General features: G+C 46.0%; 1 protein-coding gene across 2 annotated transcripts in view; it reads right to left on the bottom strand.

Moving 5' to 3' along the window:
• The window catches only part of LOC8053511 (sulfhydryl oxidase 1), a 72942-nt gene extending 67797 nt beyond the window's left edge, over positions 1 to 5145 (bottom strand). For both annotated transcript variants that reach the window (XM_042292240.1, XM_029967762.4), the window contains exon 1: positions 4782 to 5145. In XM_042292240.1, coding sequence (XP_042148174.1) covers positions 4782 to 5055 — 274 coding nt within the window. In that variant the 5' untranslated portion in view covers positions 5056 to 5145. The remainder of the gene's footprint in view (positions 1 to 4781) is intronic.
• Positions 5146 to 25385: the final 20240 nt, after the last annotated feature.

Here is a 25385-nt window from a genome sequence, read left to right as displayed (position 1 = left end):
TTGTTTGCAGCTCTTAGGTTGGCTCAGCTTGGTTGCCCCTGCTATAGAAGATGAAACAGTGACACAAACAGCAATGTACAAGCTTGGAGACAAATACTTCTAAAGACTATGAATCCGCATTTAATGCAAGCCAGAACTTCACCATTCTGGCAAGAATTAGACTAAAAGAGATAAAAGGGCTTGCATTCACGTTCAAGAAAATTATGCGTTTAGCACTGGATAAAGCAATGTTTGGTTTTGCAGACCAGATTTTATCATTTTAAAATAATAATGAAGTGGCAGTGGGTATGCCACTGCCATTTGATATGCTATTCAGTATCATATATGTGTGTGTTAAATGAAAGAACCGACCGCATAAAAATTCCCACTGCCTGCTGTATTGCTTCTGACTGTCATGGCCCATCACACCTGTGTTATCTTGAAAGCCCTTACTCAGCCTTAGAATGAACTTGTTGTGGCAGCTGTCAAATGGGTGTGTCAAATATAAGATGAATGAGGGAAAAAAACAAAACACAAGTCTTTTTTCTATTTTTTTCTTCTCCATTCATCACCTAGTATGATGTCTGGCAGTCATTCAGAGAAGATCTGCAATGCATGTGTGGTGCTTTTGTCTGCAAACCCAATTCTTCTAAATATTTATTTATTGCATACTGCCAACCAAATGAATGGCTCAGGCAGAGAAGGCAAAAAGGGCAAGTACAGCAATTTCATATAAATTCATAGAAAAAGCACATTCAATGAGACCATCAATCAGAATAATAAACTCTACAGGCAACAAATGATTTTGATGCACCTTAACAACTGAGCATGACAAAGTTTAGTAGACAAAGTGCTATTCCAAGGTGATGTTTACCAGCCAAGATTGACAGCAGATCTTGTGGAGTCTGCTGGAGAGGAAATGTGAATCATCTCCAGAAACAGAGGCGGCATTGTGGGGTGTGTGTGTGGCAGCATTCTATAGGTTTACAAATGTCCCGCAATATCTACCAAATCAACAAAGGGAGCTTATGAACCCATCAAGTTCCCTTAAAGGCCCTTGTTGAGGGCATTACATAAGGGGGGGTGTGTACATGACACGAGAGCATAAAACAGTAACAACAACATATGCGAATACATGGGGTGCTGCAAAACAACGTGGCCATCGCCACAAGCACGGGGTAATGGCAATACACAAATTAGTCTGGGTACATGGGTAACATAATAAAAGGATGAAAACATTACGATACATGGCAACCAGTAAGCACAAGACGAACAAATAGAATGGCACAGCGGGGATCAGCAGAAATGAGAACAAAGAGTGTTGCGAAATGCGGTGGGATCCGTCTGAGTTATATAAGTGAGGGGAGGTCTTTCCAGTCTACAATGGTACAGAGGAAGGAGGAGTTAAAACAGGTCGTGCTGCCTGAGATGCGGGAAACGTGACACGGGTGATTTAGCCGCGATGAAGATCGTCTGGATTGTAGGAAGAGAGGGTCTCGGAGCGTAGGGAGGTAGTAGTAAATTTTGTGAAAGAGACAGAGCCACACTATCTTACGACGGACGTTTAGTAAAGGAAGGTTCAGTTCGTCTTTAGGGCGGATACCCTTATTGACCAATCGTATTTCTTCAAAATAAACCTGGCAGCGCGGTTCTAAACCACCTCGAGATGATTTAATAAGTATATTTGGTGAGGGTTCCAAATGGCTGCAGCATACTCTAATTTGGGTCGAATGTATGTCTCGTAAGCCATTTTTTGCACGGATGGGGAAACCGATTTTAGGTTTCGTCTTATGTAACCGAGGCAGCGAGACGCCTCAGTGCATATAAGCTCGATGTGAGCGTTCCAGGTGAGATCACACCAAGGTATTTATAGGACGGGACGTCTTCGACTAAGTTATTTTCTAATTTGTACGAGAACTGAGACCCTTGCCGTTTTCGTGAAAACTGGACCAACTTGCATTTTGATTTGTTTAGTGTAATTAACCACCTGGTGCACCATGCCTGGATTTCGTCGAGGTTACTTTGAAGTAGAAGATGGTCCTCAAAACAAACTATCCTTCGATATAGAACACAGTCGTCAGCGAAGAGGCGGATGTTAGAGGAAATTCTGCCTGGAAGGTCATTATTAAATCATTCTTAAAGATAAGAAAAAGTAGGGGACCAAGAACCAACCCCTGGGGAACTCCTGAGGTAACCTTAGTGCAGGTGGATGAGGAACTATTAATTGTGTGACTTGAGAGCGAGAGGAGAGGAAATCCCGGACCCAGGACGGAATGAGAGGCTCGATTCAGAGGCATGGAAGTTTGGCAAGCAGGCGACAGTGGGCAACACAGTCGAAAGCCTTTGAAAAGTCCAAAAATAGGGCATCAGTTTGGTCGTTGGATTCAAAATTAGTGCATAACTCGTGGATGAATTCTACGAGCTGCGTCTCACAAGACAGTCCCTTATAAAAGCCGTGTTGCTTGTTGTAAAAGAAGTTATTTCTCTCAAGATGAGATACAACGTTTGAGTAGATAATATGCTCTAGAAGTTTTGAGGCTAGCATGTTAGAGATATTGGGTGGTAATTCGAAGCTGAAGAGCGATCCCCATTTTTTAAAGACCGAACGACCTTACCCAGTTTCCAGTCGCATTGTAGGCATCCCTGAGATAGTGACTGTGAGAATATTAACCAGAGAAATTTGCTAGATATTGCTTTGGTGTAGTGAAGAATTTGGGGGTGATGTCGTCAGGTCCTCCAGGGGGAAGTCAATTTCAAGTTGTCAAAGAGTTTCGCTATTCCAGCTCATGAGACGACAATAGATTCCCTAGACTCGTACAGTAGTGCTCGTAATATAGGACCCTCTCATATATTTCTTCTTTCCAGGACTCTCGCTTACTTACATTGTATGTTATGTTATTTAAGCATAATTGACACTCATAATATAAACCTTCTCTGGAACAACCATTTTCCACAAAAAAATATCTCCACCTCCACCTGCACTTCCACATCTTGGTTTGGCATTATGCTGGGATATTATTACGAATGTGCTATTAGTGGCACATAATTCTCAGTGGGATGTGCAGCAGCACTATCTTTCAGACTCCATCTCTTTCCTTGAGCTAAACCAATGCATGTGTGTGAGTACCCTGGCAATGAGCTCCACCAGGAACAATGTGGCCATTGGAAGAAAACTGTTAATTAGATGCTTCTTGTCTTCTCATTGATGGTTTCTGATCCATCACATATATTGGAAGAGCAAAACAGTGCTTCACTTTCTCCTCTCAGCACAGCAAAGTTCATGTCATACTGGGTCATCTTTTTACTCCCCCCCTGATGTGCACAACTGCGTGTGCGCATGGTACAGCTCTACACGGGCCGCCCACGGGCCGGGCACAGCCTGCGGGCCGGGTCAGGAAGCATGCAGTGATCTCAGGCCTGGGCCGGGTGCGTGCTTGAGACGTAAACACAGTGAGGGGGCAGGCAAGCTGGTGGTTGTTTACCATTATGTTAAAACCCCTGAGACTGGGTGTGAAAAAACCTTGGATCAAACAAAAGTAGAAGAGGCAGGGAAAGAAGTCAGCCAGACCGTTGGGTGACGGCCTTGGTTTCAAAGGTGTATATAAGAGGTTTACTGAATAAACTTATGAGCCGAGTTTGAGACGTCGTCTGGCTGACTTCTTTCCCTGCCTCTTCTACTTTTGGTTGTTTCTTGAGATGTGCTTTATCTGCCACTGTTGAGGCACTCCTGGACAGGCCGGGCTTGGGCCGGGCAGTATCAGGTAGGCATACCATTGGGCCAGGCCCAGTTTGGGGAACGACTGAGAGACAATGGGCTTGGGCCGGGTCGGGCTTCCCAAGGTAGGTCCGTACACTGTTTTAGTGCATAGTTGTGTCAATCCAGCCTGCTCAGAGAACTTCTGCTAATATTTTTCGAGGGGGGGTTATGTACATTAGTATGAAACTTGGCATATTTTTTTCCAGGAAGGTCATGCCCTGTAAGATTGCTAGCCAACCCCTTAACCGTTTTGGACGAGCCTTGCACGTCAACGTAAAGGTGTCCCCAAACCGCTCAGGACGAGCATAGCTCGTCTGCTTTCCCCGGCTCATGCAATGAACATTTTTGGACGAACCAGGCTCGCTCATTGATTCATTTGCAGCTCTGCCAACAAACGGAAGCACTGAATATTTTAAAATTTTGCTCATATTTTGTTTGTGGCTAAAAGTTTATTTGAAGGCAACAAATGTAATTTTTAATACAATTAAGCAGTTGGGGGTGAGAACTTCCCCAAAACTAAAAACGGTTAAGGGGTTAAAGCTCTTAGGAGCGAAAGGTACTGAGCGGTGACTGTTGAAACAGCAAAGTTTAAATGTTCATGCATGCATTGCTGTGGAGAAAGAAAAAACGAGAAAAATAAAACGGGAAAGAACAACGTTTGACCACATGCACCAAGCAGGAAGTAACTTCACTCTGTACAGCAGCTAAAATCTTGCTTTCTTTTTCTTTCTTCTTTTTTGTTATTTTTTAAGTTGTCATGGGAATCTTTACTTTTACAATGAGCTAACTTGTTACCAAACTAGCCACAATGCCTACACCTTTTAATTTCTTTTTGTTTGTATAGATGCTACAAAAGACATCAGCTCCCGGCCATATGAACAGCGGATGTGCTACGTAATCTTTAGCAGGCGACACGAAGTGTAATCCTATATGCCAAAAGGGCAGCAAGATCGGATGTCATCTTCGAAAGCACCGATCAGAACGCGAAAGTTATGGGCACTTCCATTCAAACGAACATTGAGAACATCTGCAAGCCGACCCATACCTGAGATGTCGTGGGCGAACGCTTTGAACATCGGCGCAAAGTGAATGCAGTGACCGCACCAGCTGCTGTAGAACTGGATGATCCACGCGTTTTCTTTGCCAAGTAACACATCATAGAAGTTGCTAGCATTAAGATTAACTAACGGAAGATTACCGTCGTAGAGACCGGCGCGAACGGGGGTGCTATGAAACAAAAGGACGCAGAAGGTGATCAAACCGGTTAGAACACGGGTCCGTAACCGCGAGCCGGCGAAAAGTCGTCCACTTTCATCCATGCCTGAGCGCCAGTCCACATATTCACGCGCAGAGATGCTTAAATACGTCAGGACCCGAAATCTGACATCACACAAGTGATAGAGACGCCGGAAGTCGGAAATCGCAGGCTATCCCAAGCTGCCTTGCGCGCTCGCGTTGCGTCGTCTGCTCGTTGGTCGTCTGCTAGCTTGTTAGCTTGCGCGCTGGCTGGCCATGGCGACGGCAATCACTTTGTGTTGTGTTTTTTTTTTTTTTTTTATCCTCCCAAGTCTCGGGGTCTTGGCAAAAATCACGGACTACTCGACTCGGACCGCGCCACGCCCGCGCTAGATACAAAAGGTGTAGAAACAATTTTACATAAATGATTATACTGTTTTTGTGAAAAATTTTCAATCATTGCACTCTGTCAGTGTGGGTTCAGAAAAGGTCGTTCTACTGAACTCGCTCTGTTAAAACAAAAATAATGAATTTTAAATAATATTGAAAATAAACTGATCACGCTCTGAGTGCTTATAGATTTTTCTAAAGCATCCTATCACCTCAATCACGAAACGTTAATTCAGAAGTTATACATGTTAGGTGTTCGCGGTGTCGCTCTAGTGATGATTAAAAGTTACCTTCAAACCCGCTATCAGTGCGTGGAGATCAATAAAAATCTATCAGATCTCAGAAAATAACCAGCAGGCGTGCCTCAAGGCAGTATTCGCAACTTTTAGCGACGGTGGTACCGCGGTGTGAGAATCGCTCTCCCTAGCTCCTGGATGATCGGCTTCGAAATAAAGGTGCTTCCCTACACCTTCCTGGCATAAAAAAATTAAGTAAGGCTGTAATACTGCTCGTATCTAGCAAAACTATAATTACTTACGCGTCGCAGACCCCGCCTCGTACTGCTGTACTGCTTGAATCGCGGCGCGGGAAAGCTCTCGTCAGTGCGGTCGTCAAACTTCCATCTGTAGATACTGCAGCTATAGCCCAGATATAACGAAGAGGCAGACGACTTTGAGAAAATATGTCTCACACAAAAGGCATTATTTATGTTTTTGCCTGCCTCGTGCGCTCTTCAGAAACTTACCTTGAAAGACCATTTTACTTATGGCGCCCATAAATGCGCCATTCAGTCGATATATTATTCAATTAAAAAATTAATTAATTATTTCATTCATTCGTTTTATTTGCTCATGAACAGCCGAAGACCCGGTAGTGATGCACATCAGGTGGGTTATAAATAATGAATGTCAAAAATATAAAACGGGCTAATTTGAATAACTTGACGCAAATCAAACGTCGGACAAGTTCACAAAGCTTGCCTCGGGACATAAATGTTGATAAACGATGTCAAATAAGAAAAAGCAAATATCACATACAAACATTTATTAAAAAAAAAAAAAAACTCGGTCATTGCGTTTAGAGATTAAATTAGAGTAATTACATCTGTCCAAGAGTCTTTGATATTCACAGCAGACTTGGACGTAGTTCAACTACTCTAACCAAACTACTATAGTTTAACTACTTTTCCGAGTAACTTGGTAACTTTCAATTACAACTTTGTTTGGGTAATTAGTACTTTAATTTAACTACGTTTTTCAGGTAACTTCTACTCAAATTACTACTTTCGAAATTTAATCCTATTTTTTTTTTTTCATCACAAAAGTTTGAGTGCAAAAATAAATAAGACGCTGGCAGACTAAGTGGTATTCACGAACAAGGGGCCCCCTCACATTCCGTTCCCACGCACTTACACTCGGCAGCCCTAAAAACTGCATCACAGGCGTCCTTGGGCCAAGGTGGCGACGAGCAGCCGAAACATAACACCGGCGCGCGCGAATGTAGGCAGAGGTAGTGCACGCAAGCGCCGCGCCTCCAGCTCCAACCGTGAAACAACAACAACCACTCCGAGGGTTGTTGTTGTTTTCATGTTGTGTGCCTTTAGTGAGTTCTGACTCAAGTGGTAGGATCCACGGTTTGCGCCACTGGAATGACCTCGCAGCTGGGCGCCTGTTCCCATGGTCGCCTCGTCGTCAGCGCATACTCCCTTGCAAAGCCGGACTCCCCCGCGCACAAACGCAGACACGGATAATCCGTTCATGGGAGCACGTTGCCGCTTCCAGCTGCAACTGTACGAGCGCCGATGCTTGTTCACGTAATCCTTCGCGTCCTTCCGACCTTCCACGCCAGGGAGACCTCCTCCTCTTTGTTGAAAACGTTTTACTTGTCAGGCGTGTCAGCAACAAGGATTTCGAGTCACCCTTGGGAGATTCTTTTGTTAAACCCAACAACAAAAAACAGTTTTTTTTTTTTTTTTAGTGGCGTAGCTATAACATTGCAACGAGACGGGCAGTCGTCCGTGTGATCTCATCGTCGTGGCGCGAGACTTGATCCCTTGACGGTCAGGTGCACTCGCTCGGCGCAATCTCCGAACGTCGTGAGAGTGAAGACGGGCCAGGTCATAACAATCTCAACTTGCTGAAGAAAGAAGAAAAAAAGGGGAGAGTTTGTTATAAAAGACCCTCTAGCCGAGGCAAGCCTCACATGTTTCGCTATGGACACCAAAGATGCCGACACTCGCTTACCCGACCCTGCACAGCCTGCTTCTGAAATTGAATGCTGTCTTTGCATCCAGCGCCACGGTGGAACGTCTTCTTAGCTTGACCGAGGACGTCATTAGAAGGAAAAGAGGAAAACTCTCCGATAACAACTTTGAAAGACAACTGCTTCGGCGGGCGAATAAACTATTTTGGAAGTCATAAAATGAATACATTTATTTCCGGCTCGCAGGGTTTTTTACTGATCAAAACTTCTGTTCATTTTGCTGCCACAAAAACATAAAAAGTAACTTCGAAAGTAACTTTAAAGTAATTCGCTACTTTTTTACAGTAGTTAGTAGTGTACTCAATTACTATTACAAATGCGTAATTTCTACTCTACTCCAACTACTTTTGGCGTTGATACTCAGTAACTTAACTTAACTACCTTTTTTGACTAATTTGCACATGTCTGATTCCGCACAGTATAATGTATAACCAACATAACGATCGTAAAAAATACAAAAGAAGTGCCTCTGAACATTTTCTATATTCCAGACGACAGATGTGTGTTTTTTCGTGTATGTTCATACAGCCTGAAGTTAGTCTGCCTCAACGGACGACTTGTCTCTCAGCTGCAGATGAGAACTTTAACCAGTGCAGTACAGCCGCTAGCCTGGAGTCTTTAAAGTGACACTAATAGGGTATTTATGGTGGGCAAGGTTTTTACTTGGACATAACATATGAGAGCCCAACTACCAAGAACACAATTTGCGGCTCGAAATTCGTTTTCTTTCCATCCGAAAACCGCCGATGGAGAACAGGCCGGCTTGAGTCATGCTCACTCTCTTCTCCGTGGTCACGTGCCGTTTACTATGGTTTAGATAAAACCACTAAAGATAATCAAAATGATGAGTTATCGCAGGCACACACTCAATACTAAAAATCGACAAAAAATATCATACCCATTTTTTTTTTTTGTGGCTTCTAAACAACTGCAAATACCTTGATTAAAATACATAAAGTTGCACAATTACGTGATTTCTTGCAACTTTCTCTTCTATATTTCTTCTTCCTCCCCAGTCCAGTTTCGGTTTTGGTTTCGAGCAGTTGCGTTTCTTCAATTTATTAAACATATACGTGACAGTGTTGCAAAATATTGATTGGATAGTCTCCTGGCCAATTAAAAGCAGTTGTGAGCTACGGGAACGCATTCATATTTTATAGTCAAGTATCGTGCGCAAATGCGTTTTGAATAGTGCGCACATACGTCAAGCCTGCAAACACGGTTTCTTTCACTCTGGTGCGCACGCGTGTTTGCCCCTGTGAATTGTTTATGGTTTTGTCCGGTGTGATCTAAGATGGTGACGCGAGTTGGATCACCGAACTTGAAATACTGAGGCATGAGATCCTGAAAAAGATTACCGAGCAACCCAGGATGGTAATCACAGTAATTGGCAGTTGCATGCTGAATTCTGAGGACTATCACTGACTCATTTCGAGAATTTCAAACTTTAATTATTACATGTCTGGAAAACGAAGAGCCCTAGATCTCATTACTAACGAAAGTATTCACGAATCTTACAGAGCTAATCAATATTCTTACAGCTTGGGCCAGTTCTAGCTAAGAGCAAGCGAGACGCCAACAAAAACTAATTTCACTTGGAAGTTTTTCAAAATGTTGGTCGGAAGAATTTCAATAAAAAAACAAGTCAGCAAGAGAAGCTAAAACAAGTTTTATATCAAGTTATATACGCTCTGAAGCAAACAGCAGTTTCATTTAAAATTTTCGTCACTGTTGTTAGGAACACGTGCAATAAATAACAAGTAAGCAAGAAACCCCGAAATAACTTTTAATTAGGTGTTACTCTCTTCTGTAGACTGCAGTTTCATTTTGAAGTTTTGAAACGGTTGTTAGGAGACGAGGAATTAGAAGCAATTGTGTGCAACGGGAGCGCATTTTATATTCGGGTATCGCGCGCAAATGCTTTTCGATTGTTGGACATATGCCAAGTGTGACCTTTTTTTTTTTTACTCTGGTGGCGCACGCATGTTTGCCCCTATGAATTGCTTATGGTTTTGTCTGGTCTGATCTAAGTTGGCGACGCGAATTGGATTACCGAACTTGAGAGACTGAGTCATTTGTTCCTGAGAAAGGCAACCGAGCAATCCAGGATTAGAAAAAAAAACCAGAAAACTGGAAAATGCAAAAAAAAAAAAAAAAGTTAAAATATTATGTACTTGGGATGAGTAGCAGTGATATATATTATTAAAATAAGCTGAAAGCATAGATTGAGGTGATAAAGCGATCACAGAACTTGAATCATCGTGGTTTGAAGGAGGAACATTGAGAAAGATTTTGGATAAGCTGAGTAACAGCTGAGAATTAGTTAAAAGATCAGCTGAGATTTTTAGAAAGGGAGAAAAAGTGAGCTATAGAACAAAGGTAACCCAGTTTAAAAAAGTATACCTTCGAATATGTCGCAAATACTACGATATGGATGCCCGCCATTTTAATCATTTTATACTACACGACCCATCACGGTTCTCACATCACTAGATGTGAGACTCACAGAAAACGTAGGATGTCTTAAGCGTCAACGACGGCGAAAAGAGAAAGTAACATTAAAACAAAGATAAAATAAAAAAAAAAATTCCGAGGACGCCTAAGCACTTCTTATGAGTTGTGAATGCGAAAGCATTCTCGGCGCCGAGAGCATGCAGAAGCGGCCGCAGCGCCGCACAGACCACCCCGCCGTGTGTTCCGAGACTTGACAAAGATGGTGGACTTCGCCTGGCACAGGGGTTTCCCCAGGATTCTAATCAAGGAGGGGCGTCCCAAGGGCTCGGGGGGGGGGGGGGGGGGGGGGGGGGGGGGGGAGGTGATGCGAGGCGAGGCTAGATAAAATATAAAACTGTTTCTTTTTTAGTCCACTAGCTAAATTACAGACGTCTATTAACCAAATGCTCATACCCGTAATGTATGTTTCCCTTTCTCTATATATACACCTGACAGGTAATGTTTTCTACTTAATCTGAAAAAAAAAATTATTTTATTTTTTCCTTTTTTTTTAGATTCAAGGGGGGGTGTCCAGGAAAACTAGGGGGGGGGGGGGTCTCAACCCCCCCTAGGGGGGGTCTAGGGAAATCCCTGGCCTGGCCTACACGGAGCGCATCCCCACAAGCAGAGCGCCACGTCTTCCTTTTGCACACGGCGCTGCGGCGGTGACATCACCATAGAGATCATACATACTAACACTAGAGGAAAAGGTCCGCCATTTTCCTATGCATTCTGGCTGCCGCAAGCGGCGGAGTATGCTGGCAGACCCTCGGGGCCCCACATGGTTACCAACTGCCATCGATTTCACAAATATATCATCAGAGCAGTTTCATGAATTTCAACAATCCACGAACCTACCGGTGCAAAGATATTCGCGTTCCTTTCGAAGCTTTCTTTTTGCATAGCACGCAGATGTACGGCCTCCCGTCAACACTAAACTAAACCAGATAACCGGCTTCGGTTATCTGGTTTAGTTTCGTATTTCCGGGCGCGGCTGGCCGCGCTCGGAAATACGAAACCGCGCAACTACCAGATTTTCGAGATTTCGACAGAAGGGAAGTTAATGCAGCGTAATGAGTATGCTGCCTTTTATAAACCTTAGAATAGCTCAGAATTTAGTTTGCAACGTTAAATTATCACTGTTTATCCACGTTTGCAAGTCCGGCTTCAGGGCGCTGCCATTTGCTCGGCTGGGGTGCGCTTGGACGCATCATAAACCGATTACGAAGCCTTACTAAGGCGTTGTAATCGGATTATGGCTGCGCCCAAGAGCGCACCCCACCGAGCAAGATGGCGGCGCCCTGAGACCGGACTTGCAAACGTGTATACTGCTGAGAGTTTTCAGACTTCGCGATTACCATTGCGACTGTCGTTCTTCAGCTGGCAACATTGGTTTCTTTCTCTCGTGTTCTGTTGCTCTCTTTCGCGATCTTTCACTCGGGACTCAGGATGTCGGCGCGCGGGATTTGCCACCCCTCCTCACCCACCTTTACCCCCCTGGACATCACCCTCCCCCACTCCGCAGGCGCGGCGAACCTTGTCGGTATCACGACGGCTTCCGTGACGAGGCATCTGCTTTAATCTGCTTTTCTTTCTGCTCTTTTTTTTTGCTCTTTTTTTTTTTTTTTTTGTTATTTCCGATTCGCGTCCGCTTTTACCTCGAGCGACAGCGCCGGCTTCCGTGACAAAGCATCTGATATGACGCGTCGCAGCCTATTTAGGTGCCGTTTTTCGTGGTTACGGGTTTTCATGCCTCATTTTTACGTGGTTACAGACGCCGCCGGGCTCCGCTCCATGGGACAGTTAATGGTCTCGCGTTAATATATGGCAAAGCTGAATCTGTGAGGCTTGCCACGCAATGGATGGGGCTCGCGACTGTTGCCCGAGTGGTAACTTTGGTGCACCACCCCACTTCCCACCTGCGAATTCAAGTCATTCTAAAGTTGACTGATCTAGTGGTTTACGATGACGCTTTTCAAATTTTTAATTGGAACCATAAGTTTATTTTAACTAATGCAAAAGTTAATCAAGAGAGTTAGTTAGTTATCTTACTTATTATGAGGATTAGCCCCTCTTTTATGTCCCGCTGGTCGTACACTCACCTTTACAAACGTCATTACTGTACATTTTATGGATTTTGTTAATAACTTCGTTCGAATTAAAATTAAACACCCTGTATAAACAAGATATCATTAACCATTATTCAAAGCTTTTTATTCACGCAGATATCCAACTGAATACCTTTAAGGTGGCAAAATTGTACGTTATTGTTTAACAGAAAAAAACCAAAACGCTATCTTTATCTTTTTTTAACTTTCCTTAACCATTTCAAGTGACGTGAACTAACTTGTGATGGCAAAAACATTGAGTAACATATGACCTCCCAACGAGAAAAGCAACAACAAACCTTCACTCAAATTAAGCTAGCATATCTTCGTTATAGCGGCATCGCCGCACGACGTCGGCTCCAGAGATATATTTTCTAGAACCGACGAGGGATGTAGTATAGTGGTGCTGCACTATCGTTGAGTGTGAAAAGTCCTGCTAAGCCTCCCGCCCTAGTGTTTCCGAAACTGTGGGTCGCGACCCCGAAAGATTCAGCAGGAGGTCGCGAAGCGGCTCTTGAAGTTGAATGAATGTGAATTTGTCTTCTCTTCGGTGGCGTTGATGACAAAAAAGAACAGGTCGCAGCTCAACATTGAGCCGGAACCGAGAGATGCGGTGCCCGAACTCCTCCATTGTTTTAAAAAACAGTGCTCTAACAAACAAGCTCACTTTAGCCATTAGGAACGGTCATTTCTACTGGGCTGATTCAGTCTGACTATATTAACTGGAAAATAAAGTATAAGCGTCAATTTCGTGTATTCCTATTCATGGACTGAAATTGAAGGGCCTGTCGCATCGCGAAAAGCCAGAAAGGTTGGGGGGGGGGGGGGGGAGGGGAGGGGGCGCGACGCGTTATTTTATATTTTATATCGGTTGCAAGTAGCAAAGTTTGGCGAGCACCACAGAAGACATTATTTTACATACCCTGTTCATGACAAGCACTGTGGTTTTGGTTCAGTCTCATATACCCCTCGTGACAGGCTATTTGTTGAAGACATTGACAACATCCTGCATTTCTACAATGCAACACTTCGGTCAACATCTTCGATCAACATCACAGTGTTCACTGTTGCTACAAGATACAGCACTTTACTTTTCCGCTGGTGCCGAAAACTACCTTTGTGCGGGCCGGTCTTTTTTTTTTTTTTTCGTAATTGTTGGCAGGTGAAACGAACAATCCGGAAATTTGCTTGGTACTGTGTTATTCGCCAAGGATGCGCGTCGTGCAGTGCCAACCAGTACTTTTCCATTGTATTCAACCGTCCAGATTTTGATGCAAGACCTGCTTTGAAATGTCTCTCACAGACGTGGTCAGTCGCCTAAAGTTGGCGATCCTTCATTTTGTATTGCACGTCGACAGAGGTTGTGTTGCGCATATTTGGAAGCATAAAATATCAAGTTCTTCTGGCGACAACTCGCCCCTCCTGCATCGCGGAACAAAACACTTTTTGACCATCTTATATACTGAAACATGGCGAAATGACTAACCACAAACTATAAAAAAAACGTGGTAACGACGGATCTCGAGTGACTCTCATTGACCCCCAACGAATATATGAAGGTGTTTCTGTGGCGCAACCTCTTTAAATCGATCATCTATTAAATAGACACGCCCGAAAAAGTCAAAGAAAGAAAAACATCAGAAATGGAGCATATGTCTCATCCCTGGGCAACAATGGTGGATCATCCTTTAAGCCCCGAGCCGACCGTGCTCAAGCCTCTGTTTCAAGCCCTAGACGAGTAACGCCATCTCACGGCGCTTGTCAGAGCTGCGAGTGAATCAATCTTCGCCAGGCTTGTTCCACGGCGAAAGACGACGAAGTGCTTTGAGCAAGGAACACGAAATTTTGCTCTCTCGGTATCTTTTACGTTTAAAACCTATGTACTCGTATCCTGACCTGGCAGTTTTGTTTCGGCAAGTAGAACTGGGCTTGTCTCTTACTACCAAACGCCTCTGCACGTAAGGGACCATGTCTTCATCTGAGAAAGTAGCGAACATCGGTGACCATTCATCTTCTGATGTCACTCCTGGGCAACGCCCAACGGTAAACCCCATGGAAGACAGCCTTGCTGCCACTCCAAACGCCTCACCCGAATTTTCTAACTTAGAACATTCCGACATGGAGCAGGACAACGACTCTGGAGGACAATGGTGCATCTCTGGAAATCGGAAACGTGTTCGAAGTGATGACTCACTCTCCGATTCTGGCACAACACGTGTGCCAAACAACGTCTCCAACAGTCTCACCCTCGTATATGCCCCGACTGACTCAGAGAAGAAATTAACTTCCCTTAGCAGTCTCAAGGTCACACAGGCTCTCGAGAAAATAAGTCCAGAATGCATTCTTCAAGTGCGCTACAATCAACGACTCAACCTTATCGCAGTTGACGTCCGAAACGGACATGCAGCACAAGTGCTGATGAACAATACACTACTATGCGGTATCCAAGTTCAACCATACTCTCCGTTGTCAGGCAAAACAAGCGTCGGAGTAATTCACGACGTTGATGCGGATGTCACCGATGAAGAACTGGCACAACACCTACGATCAGAAGCCAAGATTGCCAATGTGCGACGACTTGGAAAATCTCGAGTCGTCAAAGTCGTCTTCAGCGGCAGCCACCTTCCGAGCCATGCTTACTATAGATATGTGCGACACTTTGTTGTCCCATTCAAAGAGAAGCCCATACAATGCCACAACTGCGGCGGTTTCGGACACAAAAAAATCGCCTGCAAACGCGCCCAAGCTTGCAATCGATGTGCCGAGAACCACGTTCTGACAGCTGAGGGATGCACGTCCAGTTCAGTGAAATGCATAAATTGCAGCGGCAATCATGAGGTTACATCGCACATATGCCCGAAGTGGAAGGAAGCACAGTCTGTAGCTACATATTCAAAAATGAATACCGTAGGGTTTCGTGAAGCAAGATCCGCCATCTTCCGTCAAAAAACGACCAGGGGCACCACCGAGGGCACTAGAAGAGCAGAGTCAAAGTCAGAAGAAACTGGTAAGGACACTTATGCTTCAGCGCTCAAAAGAACTGGCCAAAACGTCAAAGAAAAGATGAACACCAATCCCACAATCAGTCAGATCTTGACGCAAGGTTCGTCAGAAAAATCTATACATCAGCCATCACCTAACACGGGACCTTTGACACGCCCCTGTGCCACAAAAGACCAAGTTGAAAAAGAAGACAAAGCTAGCAACCAAGGGACACAGGAAAGCGAAGCTCCTGGATGGATATCAATAATAAAGGCAGGTGCTAGTATAGCACTTGCAGTTTTGGCGAAAACTGAAGCCTCCTGGGCGGGTACCCTTGCATCCATTATCCAGACAATGCTTCACCTTCTAGCAGGCTGTCAGTAGGATCACTTAACACAAGTGCGCATCGTTACCAACGAAGAGAAACCTCTAGGTGTGGAACTTCAAGCGAATTCCAACACTGCGGCACAGCACGGTACAGGTGTAGTCCATTGTTTCCTTCGCTGCTTCAATGGAATGTAAACGGACTGCGCACTCGACTTTCTGAACTGCGGCGATTCCTCACAGATAAGAAAATTGATGTCCTGGCCCTTCAGGAAACGAATGTCATGCACGGAGAGATACGCTTATCACCTTACGTGTTATATCATAGCGCGGCTATAAACCCTAATGGAAGATCAAGAGTCTCTATACTTGTGCGAGATGAAGTACATCACTCTGAGCTTGACCTTTCGGACCTCTGTTCACCATCTGAAGAGTATGTTGGAGTGACGATCAGAATGGGAAAGACTGAAACGACAATTGTGTCAGCGTACGTCACGCCACAAGGCCTCTGGGACACAAAGCCACTTGAAACAATAAGTAACAGAAGCCGAGGAAACTTAATTATTCGTGGAGACTTCAATGCTCACAATGAAATATGGGGTGGCACTCGCACGGATACGCGAGGACGTCAGATAGAGACAACGGCAGCAGCGTTTAATGTCCGAGCTCTCAACGACGGATCGGCTACATTCTGCCGACGGCACACAAAGGCGAGCACCCTGGACATAATGCTGGTCTCGGCAGAAATCGACGCTCTCTGGACTGTGGAGCCGGACACGGGCGGAAGTGACCATTTTCCAATCAACGTGATACATCCCAGAGCGGCTCCGAAGACCATCAAGGAGTGCAAGGTGGTTAACTGGGACCTTTTTCGTCAATACTTCACTTCCGCCGCAGATAGTAAAAGCTATACAGACATCACTACTTGCATTTCGGTGTGTTTGCAACGCGCAACCCGCATTGTTAAGATTCCAGCGACACGTCCTACACCTGACCTTGAGTGGCTTAATCTCCGAGCCGCTCGACGACAAGCCCAACGAAGGGCACTGCATACGGACGCCTTATGGGATTGGGCACGATACAACCGCATAGATGCTTGCTTCCGTCGCCACACAAAAAAGCTGCAAAAGTGGCAGTGGAGTAGTGACTGTGCATCGCTAAGTGGCCCTGGGGGAGGAAGACGGGCGTGGGGGCTCGTTCGAGCTCTTAAAGGGGCCAAAATTCCGCGACATCCCATTACAACACTTGCAATCAAGACAGGTCAAACCATGATTGAAGTGGCGGAGCATCTGGCGGACGAGTTTGCTCGGTCCTCTACTACACAGCCTGTACACCAGCAAACATTGAATGCCCCGCAGTTCACCAGTGTCCCTCCAGACAGCGAGAGCACATTGGCCAGCTACACCGACTTCACGTTGGCAGAGCTTACGCACGCACTTAATTACACTAGAAGGAAGAGCGCTCCAGGTCCTGACGGTATAACGTATCAGTCTCTCCGAAATATAGACCCAGATTATCACTCCGACATTCTTGAGAAACTCAACGCCATCTGGAAAGATGGGACGCTCCCAAATACATGGAAAGAATCAATAATCATCCCAATACCTAAACAAGGAAAACCATTGGACGAAATCTCATCCTACAGGCCTGTATCGTTAACAAGCTGCCTTGGAAAACTCCTAGAACGCATGGTTCTCCGGCGCCTCGCGTGGCTTCTAGATCGAGTGAATGCTTTCCCACCTTCGTTGGCAGGCTTTCGAGCAAGGAGGTGCACAGCCGATGCGATAGGAGACCTCGTGTCGACCCTAGAAGAAGCCAAATCCACTGGCCGAATGGTGCACTGTGTCTTTCTAGACATTAGTCGTGCGTTCGACACACTGCCTCATTCTATCATCATCCAGCGACTCAAGTACTTCGGTATCTGTGGCCGAATCCTCACATTCATAGAGTCGTTCCTCACTGGACGGAGCTTCACTGTCAAGATCCCTGGTGCAACTAGCACTTCACGTCCAATCACCAAAGGTGTTCCCCAAGGCAGCGTACTCAGCCCCTTACTCTTCAACGTGGTGATGGCATCGCTTCCTCAATGCCTTCCGACCAACAACGAGACCCTCCATGTCGGCATGGCAATATACGCCGAAGACATTGCCATGTGGTGCGAGGGTCCCTCCGAAAGTGCCGTAGCTATCCGAAATCGACTTCAAGTAGCTCTAGATGCTACGGCTCTGATGATTTCAAAACTCGGCCTCTCACTATCAGTGGAAAAAACCGCGTCGCTCCTTTACCGACCAGTAGGACGAGTACACGAGCACGCACTGCGGCTAATGATTGCTGGAACTCCTGTTAAGAAAGTTGGTAGTCACCTCTATCTTGGGGTGCAGGTGGATGACCGCGTGACCTGGAGACCTGAGGTTCGGAGGACTTTGGAGCGATGTCGCGAGCTACTACGAGTCATACGACATCTCGGAGGCCCTTCGTGGGGAGCGCCACAACGTACTCTCCTACAACTCTACAAAGGTCTTATAATGTCGAGGCTCCTGTACTCCCTGCCCCTCCTAAACATAGGAAGGGCCCAGATTCGGGACATTGACACATTTCACAGGAAGGCGCAGCGTTGCTGCCTCGGACTTCCACCGTCTTCAGCAAACACCCCGACCCTTGTTGCGGCAGAAGAATGGCCTCTATCGTTAAGACTTGAGGAGAGAGCTATGCGTCACATTGCTCGCATTAACAGCTTGTTCCTGCGGTGGACAATATTAATTCCCACCTGTTGGCCCGTAAAAATTCTTACCTCGGACAGCTGGCATCCAATTTTCAGCACGAGATTGGAGCACCAGGGGAATATTTATATCCACCTCCCCCACATTCAAAGAGAGCGCCCCTGTTGATACAGGAAACACTACCAATTTTCCAACGTAAGGCGAATGTCCCCACATTAGTTGCCCGATCGATCATGTTCGAACGCCTGGAGGAAGCTTACGGTGATTGGATCCACGTATACACGGACGCCTCAGTCAATGCGATCAAGAAAACAGCAACTGTTGCTATTACTATTCCCGAAATAGACTTCGAAGTGTCTGGCCGGCTTAACTTCGAGGCATCATCCACTACTGCAGAACTTGTTGCTATCTGGGCAGCGCTTGAGTCCATTAAAAACATCACCCTGCCAACCAAAGCTGTGGTGCTCACGGACTCTAGAGGCGCACTACAACAACTTCAACGCCTCGAGAGGGCCACCCCTCTTTTAAATAGAGTAGCATTAAGAGCTGCAACGGTGAAAGACCTTGGCTGGAGTTTGGCTCTGCAGTGGATTCCCTCCCATCTTGGAATTCCCGGCAACGAGAGAGCAGACGAGCTAGCTGCACGGGCTCATAATGACGGTGACCCTACATTCATTTTAGATCGCTTTAATGAAGCACACAGACTTATACGGGATACCATCCGCAAAAAACACCCCCCCCACAGGGGTTGCGACAGGAAGGCCACCTCCAAGCATCCCACGCAAACTCCCACGTTCAGAGGCATCACTCCTTCACAGACTTCGAACTGCCTGCCCGCATACCGCAAAGCGTCTCCATATGTACCGCCGCAAGACAGATCCCGGATGCCCAACTTGTGGTGATCCTGAAGACACAACCCAAGCACTACTTTTGTGTCCAACCATGAGGATCTTCGAAAAGTGCTATTGCGATCCTACGCTGCAGTTGGACTTCCCCACTCCACCGCCCAAAAACTTTTGAACCCCAGTGGAACGCGGGGAATAGTTGAAAAGGCCTTTCGTGCTCTCCTCCAATATCTCCGGGACAGTGAGCTCTCCGATCGACTCTGATGTTCGCGGACACATAACAAAACTTACACGACGGAGCTAGGACAAGTATTCAACGTTTAAATTCACGTATGCGAGTGAATAGGAAGCACAGAAAGTTAGCAACATTCTGGTCTGGTGCGGAGCCGAGATGGGAACCTCCGCGGTACATTGACGGACTTTGCCATCTCGGATCGGCACTGCGATGGGAGTGGATGCTGTCTTCCTGCTCGCTGTGGAGTCATTTTCTCACAAGCCCAATTCCGAACAAGCCGTTGAGTTTTGGACGACAATGCATCAGATGTTCGAACTTGTACATAACCATTTCTTCTTCCTCTTTCCTTTATTTACCCATCTCCCAAAAAGCCAGGTAGCGACTTGCCCCTGACTGGAGGCCCACATATCTCCTGGCTCCCCCCTTTCTCTTCACCCCAAAATAAACAAACAAACAACATGTTCCACGGCGAGGTGGTGCCGTTCAGAGACACATCTCCCTAGATGGATTGATAAATAGAGTATTGAAAATGATGAAAATGAGATAAGATTCTTTTAGCGCGGGGGCCAGCAGGTCCCTCTTATGTCGGGGGTGGGGGAGGGGAAGAAATCTTGACGTGCGGGAAAATAGAGGAAAAAATAGGGGGTTCACCACCATCGCCGTCGCAGCGCCACGCGGGAAGCGGGCAGTCCGCCCGGGAGATCAGGAATTGAGCACCACGCATACACGGGAGGAAGAAAAAAAAAAAAAGAGAAAAGAAGCAAGGCGTTACAACTTGCAGTGAGTGAAAAAATATAGAAGAGGCAAAAGAGGAATGACAGACGGTTCCGATTAAAACGCAAACTTCTCTCAGTGGTGTGGCGAGAGCAAAACGACGTTTTGCCCGCATACCGGAAGGTCCGCGATTCATCGTGTTTTTTGAAACTCGACTCAGATCGTTCCTATTAAATGTACGCATCGCACAGTAAAAAGGTTTACGTCGTATTTGTATCTGGCAATGAACCCATTGAAAAAATAACAGCGTTCGGTACAATCCTCAGTGTTTCCGTTCATCGGGTTGCAGCGTTGGAAACGGACTTGATCTACCTGGGATTTTGCATAGGAAGAAGGTTCTTCGACGAAAAAAAGTTCAAGTTTATGTTCTCGCAGAGTGGCCATTGGAACTGGAAGGAGAAAGTGCTCAAGATTTATCGGAACAGTCTCACAATGGAACTGCTGCAGCTCTGCGAGTCGTTTTAGAATGTGACTGCGGGGAGACATCTTCCGCAGTTCAAACGAGTACGAATTAGCAAAGTATGTGGTTCGAGTCGACGAGTGTCGGAGCAATTTGTCCCGCTGCGTGATTTGATTATAAAAGCTTTGAAGCTGCAGTCGAGAATTGCAAAGTTTGTTTCATGCAAGCCTACGAGAAGCACAAATGCCATGGGGCGACTATTTTTTTTGAAGCCACTAACGATCACTTTTGCGCCGAAGACGAGTCGACGACGGAAGTGATTAGTTTCTGACGTCTGTTGATCCAGACATGTTTTGATTACGATCGCATTGGTGACACGTTTCTACACTACCGAGTCTTGACGACTGGTCGTTTTGAAGCCGCGCGGAAAGAATGTTGGATTGACGCGGAGTTTTCAAGTTTTTCAGGCAAGTTTTATTCAACGTTTAGATTTGAATTAAATATTAAGCACATTTTTAAATTTGCATCTTAGATTTGTTGGTATGCAAGATGAAGGGACTATTTTCTAATGAACTTGTGCGACCTCGGCCGTGCCCAAACATTTGCGAGCAAACGCCAGCGTGGCGAATTCGCAATGACTGTGCCTGAAGGCATTTTCCTGGCGCATAGCCACAAGCAACCTGATGACTCTAGGGCACGCCTTCAAAAAGTCAGGCGGAAGGGTAAAAAAATAAACAAGCATGTGCTCTAGCCTAACTGACGATCAAGGTGTCAAGCAGCCGTCTTGATATTGAGTACTTTCATAGCGTGTCACCGACAGAACGTACCGTCACGATTAACTTGGCAGCTGATCAGATGACTAAACCTGCTTTCGCGTAGCAATGTCCATTGGGAATGCGCAGCGAGTTAAGTTTCTTCTCGTACGAGTGATTACAATTTTATATAGCTCTGTGCAAGGACTTCGCATCGGTCGCTAAGTTATAATTTTCAATCATAGAATACTTGTTGCAGTCAGAAAAAAGAAAAAAAGGCGACTTAACATTGATTGCATAAATGTCATTTATCTCGTGAAATGGAGACAACATACTAACGATCTTTACAATTCGGTTGCAAAGGAAATGGTTGGTTGCCTTCATGTGATGTACCAGAATGTGTACCGAAGGAACGCCGAAGAAATAGTATGTGTTTCATCGTCTCCTTCCTTTACTCAGTCACTCTACTTCTAATTTCTTCCCTTCAGACACATTTTCCTTCCTTTCTTTAAAGGAAATGCAAATATCACCTGAAGCAAAACAAAAAAGAAATATTAAATGAAATTAAACCAGTCAGCTGACAAAACTCCAGGGAAAGGTTTCCCCAGGAATTGAAAGTAGGGGGGGGGGGGGGGGGGGAGGGGTCTAAATTTTTAAAGGGGTAGGGGGTGAGGGCATTGAGAATAGAGGAGTCGTTGTGAATTAAGGAGGTGGCTTCAGAAAAATAAGGGCGTGTACACCCCCCCCCCCCCCTCTTTAGGGGGTGTGTAGGAAAATCACTGACCCCAGGTTCTAAATGGCCCAGCTTATGCCACTTAGCCTCCACAATTTGCCGGAGGTCTTCGCTCTCTGCAACTCCGACGAAAGGGTTGCGGCCCTTGTCGGTCGGTACCTGGAGCATTTGACTGCGATGTCAGTCGGTGTATCTCTCTCGACGGAGGAAAGTCGTGTGGCTGGAGTCCACTTTGTGATGGGCTTCACGGAAGCCCATCACAAAGTGGTAAGACCTCGCGGGGAACTTAGAAAAGCTTGCTTGCATTTACATATTAGCATCATACAGTAGAAATTCGTTGGGTACCAGACGACCCAGTATCTTTTAAGGTTTTGAATATCGCAGGTTCCGTTTTGCGTGATGTCCTGGCAGCTTCACGCGGACACATTTGCCTGGCTGAAAGGTCGGCATGCGTGCATCCCGCTTGTCGTTCACGCACTCTTGTGAGGCACGCTGTCGCTTAATTCGTTCTCTAAGCTGGCCCTTCGCGGCTGTTGGGTCTCTGACGAATTTTTATGGTGGCTCTCCGGCAGTGTTCAGCTTCGTACGGTGGCGCCGATTGTGCAACAGAAAAGTCGGTGACACACCAGTGGCTGACTGTGGCGTTTCGCGGCAGACACCAATGTACTCGGTGAGCGCCCAACGTTTCGCTGTTCAATAAGTTCCAACTGAACGAAACCTTTCAGAACTGTGTTGAATCTTTCGATCACGCCGTTCGGCTGTGGATAGTATACAGATAAATAATGGTGACGAATGCCACGGTCATGTAAAAAGTCTTCAAACTCTGCCGATGTAAATTGGCTTCCGTGATCAGAGACGATCTCAGTCAGATACCCTTCACGGTTAAAAAGAGTCAGCAGAAAGGTCGCCACTATGTCAGAGGTTATTGTAGTGGCAAAAACAAATTCAGTCCAGCAACTACAGTAGTCCATGATTGTGATAATACAACGATGTCGTCGTGATGCTTTTTCGATTTGTCCAACAATGTCAATAACCAGCTTCTCCCAAGGATGCGCAAGAAGCGGTATCGGATATAGAGGAGCATTCAAGTCTTTGCAGACTTGAATGCTGTTTCGCAAGTCAGGCAACCGCGGACAGCATGCTCCAGAGCATTAGTACTGGTGGCTATAGCTAGCCATGGAATGCAATATCCATGGCTAGCTAGCTACCAGTACCCCCCCCCCCCCCCTCCCCCAGTCATTGCTTGGCACAAACGATTCTCAAGTGTGAATCATGTGCCAGAGCAATGATCTTAGATGTCAAGGAGGAACCATAAACCATTCTCCACTTAAAAGTAATCCATCGGCCTTTGACAGCTCGGATTTCACTTGATGGTGTGGTAAGAAGTTGGTACCTATTTTGCCCTTTGAGGGCCACGTCGTAGCAACGAAGTGCTTCACTTTCTGAAGTGCTGCATCTGCGGAACTCGCAGTTGTCCGAAATGGGTTGTTTGTTTATAACAGAAACAACTTCTTCATACAACGTGTCAGGTGGCTCAGCAGATAACGGCAGTCGGAAAAACGCATCTGTGATGACGCCGCCTCACCTTTCTTGTAGCTCACAAGCAGGGGTGGATTTATAGGTTATAAGGCCTGGGCGGAGAGGAGGGGGTCGGGGTCTGCAAGGAGATGACATCACGGGTGAAACGTTGTCCAGATCTGTTTTGTTGAACTAATATTTGTTATGCAACCAAAAACTAATAATTTGTTCCTAAAGAAAGCTGCTGTATGTCACTTTTGCATTAAGAAAAAGTTGACCTTTTGGGTACCCCCTCCCCTCCCCTAAATCCGGTCATTCTCACGATGTAGTAGTTCAGTAGGCGCGGTGTCCATCGAGCGGCTCTGAGCGGGACCCATACCTTGTAAGCTCACCAAGGTCGTTACTGTTTGATGATCCGTTAAGAGAGTAAAAGGCCGTCCCCAGAGGCAGACATGCCAATGTTCTAGTGCGCAAATGCATGCAAGAGTTTCTCGTTCCCAGCAGAGTATTTCCGTACTGCTGGCGAAACTGTCCTTGAAGCAAGCGCAATGGTTTAAAGTTCGGAACCGTTCGCTTGTTGGAGGACTGCGCCAATACGTACCGCATCCAGATGCGTCCGTGGTAACAAGAATTAGCAATCCTGGGCTGAACATGGAGAGTGCTCTACAGTTGGAGAATAGCACATTAGTCCTTCCGAAGCACAGCTGAGCTCCATTTGTCCAAACGAACGACTTCTCACCACGCAGTAAGACTGTGGTTCAACTCCGTCTCAGTAGTTGCGGAGGGACCTAGCGTAGTACCCTGTGTGTCCTAAAAGGAACACAAGGAATGATCGTCCTTTGGTGTAGGGGGACCTCTTGCAGATTTGACGTTTGCTTGCGGAGTTACACCTGACGCAACCGTATTTCCAACGAACATAAATTCCGTCACTACGAAGACGCTTGCCATTTAGCTTCAGTACAGTGTCTGAGATGCGCTGCAGAACCTTCAGCAGGTGCTTTGGTTGGTCGTCTGCGTCAACTCCAAAGATCATGGTGATGTCGTCGAGATATCAAAGGACACCTGAGAATTCGACAAAGACATCAGACATCATGTTCTGGAGATTTGAGGGTGCAGATGCCAAGCCAAAGCACACTCTCTTTAATCGGTAGAGGCCATCATGTGTGATAAATGCAGCAAGGTCACGGCTCTCAGGAGAAAGAAGGATGATGGTAAGCTGAGGTTATGCCCTACTTGGAGAATACCTTTGCACTACTTAAGGTATTCAGCAGTTCTTACGTGTTTGGTAGGGGGAAGCAGTCGACGAGGATTGCTTTGTTTGGAGCACGGAGATGCACGCAGAGTCGTAATCTACGGTCTTTTTTTCTTGCAACGACAATGGGTGATACCCATTCAGATGCGCTGACTGGTTCGATGATTTCAATATCCAATAATCGTTGAAGTTCCTTAAACACTTCTTTTCAAATCATAAGCGGCAATCGACGGAGTTTTACCGCAACAGAAGGGACTGCTTTCTTTAACTTGAATTGATGCTCGTACCCTTTTGCAAGACATAGTCCCGGAGTGAACAAGTTAGCGTATCTAGAATTGGGACACTGGAGGCACGCTACGCAGTGCCTCCAGAGTCGCCAGAACCTCTTGGCACACGTCTGTTCTCGGAGCAAACCTTGACGTGAACCCTGCTGCGGCAGGGTGTGTAGTAGTGGTAGCAGTTGGGGCGTGAGGCAACGTGACGTCCTTCGGTTACCAAAGAATATAGCAGCACGCTTTCTTTCGCTTCGGTGTAAGGGAAATTTCATCGACAAAGTAATGTTAATCTTCGAACATGCTGTGCCATAGATCTCATGGAACTAAGGGTTTTCCACGCCATTCAGTGA

Source organism: Ixodes scapularis, unplaced genomic scaffold (assembly GCF_016920785.2).
Source record: "Ixodes scapularis isolate PalLabHiFi unplaced genomic scaffold, ASM1692078v2 PGA_scaffold3__209_contigs__length_174095766, whole genome shotgun sequence".
Taxonomy (NCBI): Eukaryota; Metazoa; Arthropoda; class Arachnida; order Ixodida; family Ixodidae; genus Ixodes; species Ixodes scapularis.
This window is presented reverse-complemented; position numbering and strand designations above follow the sequence as displayed.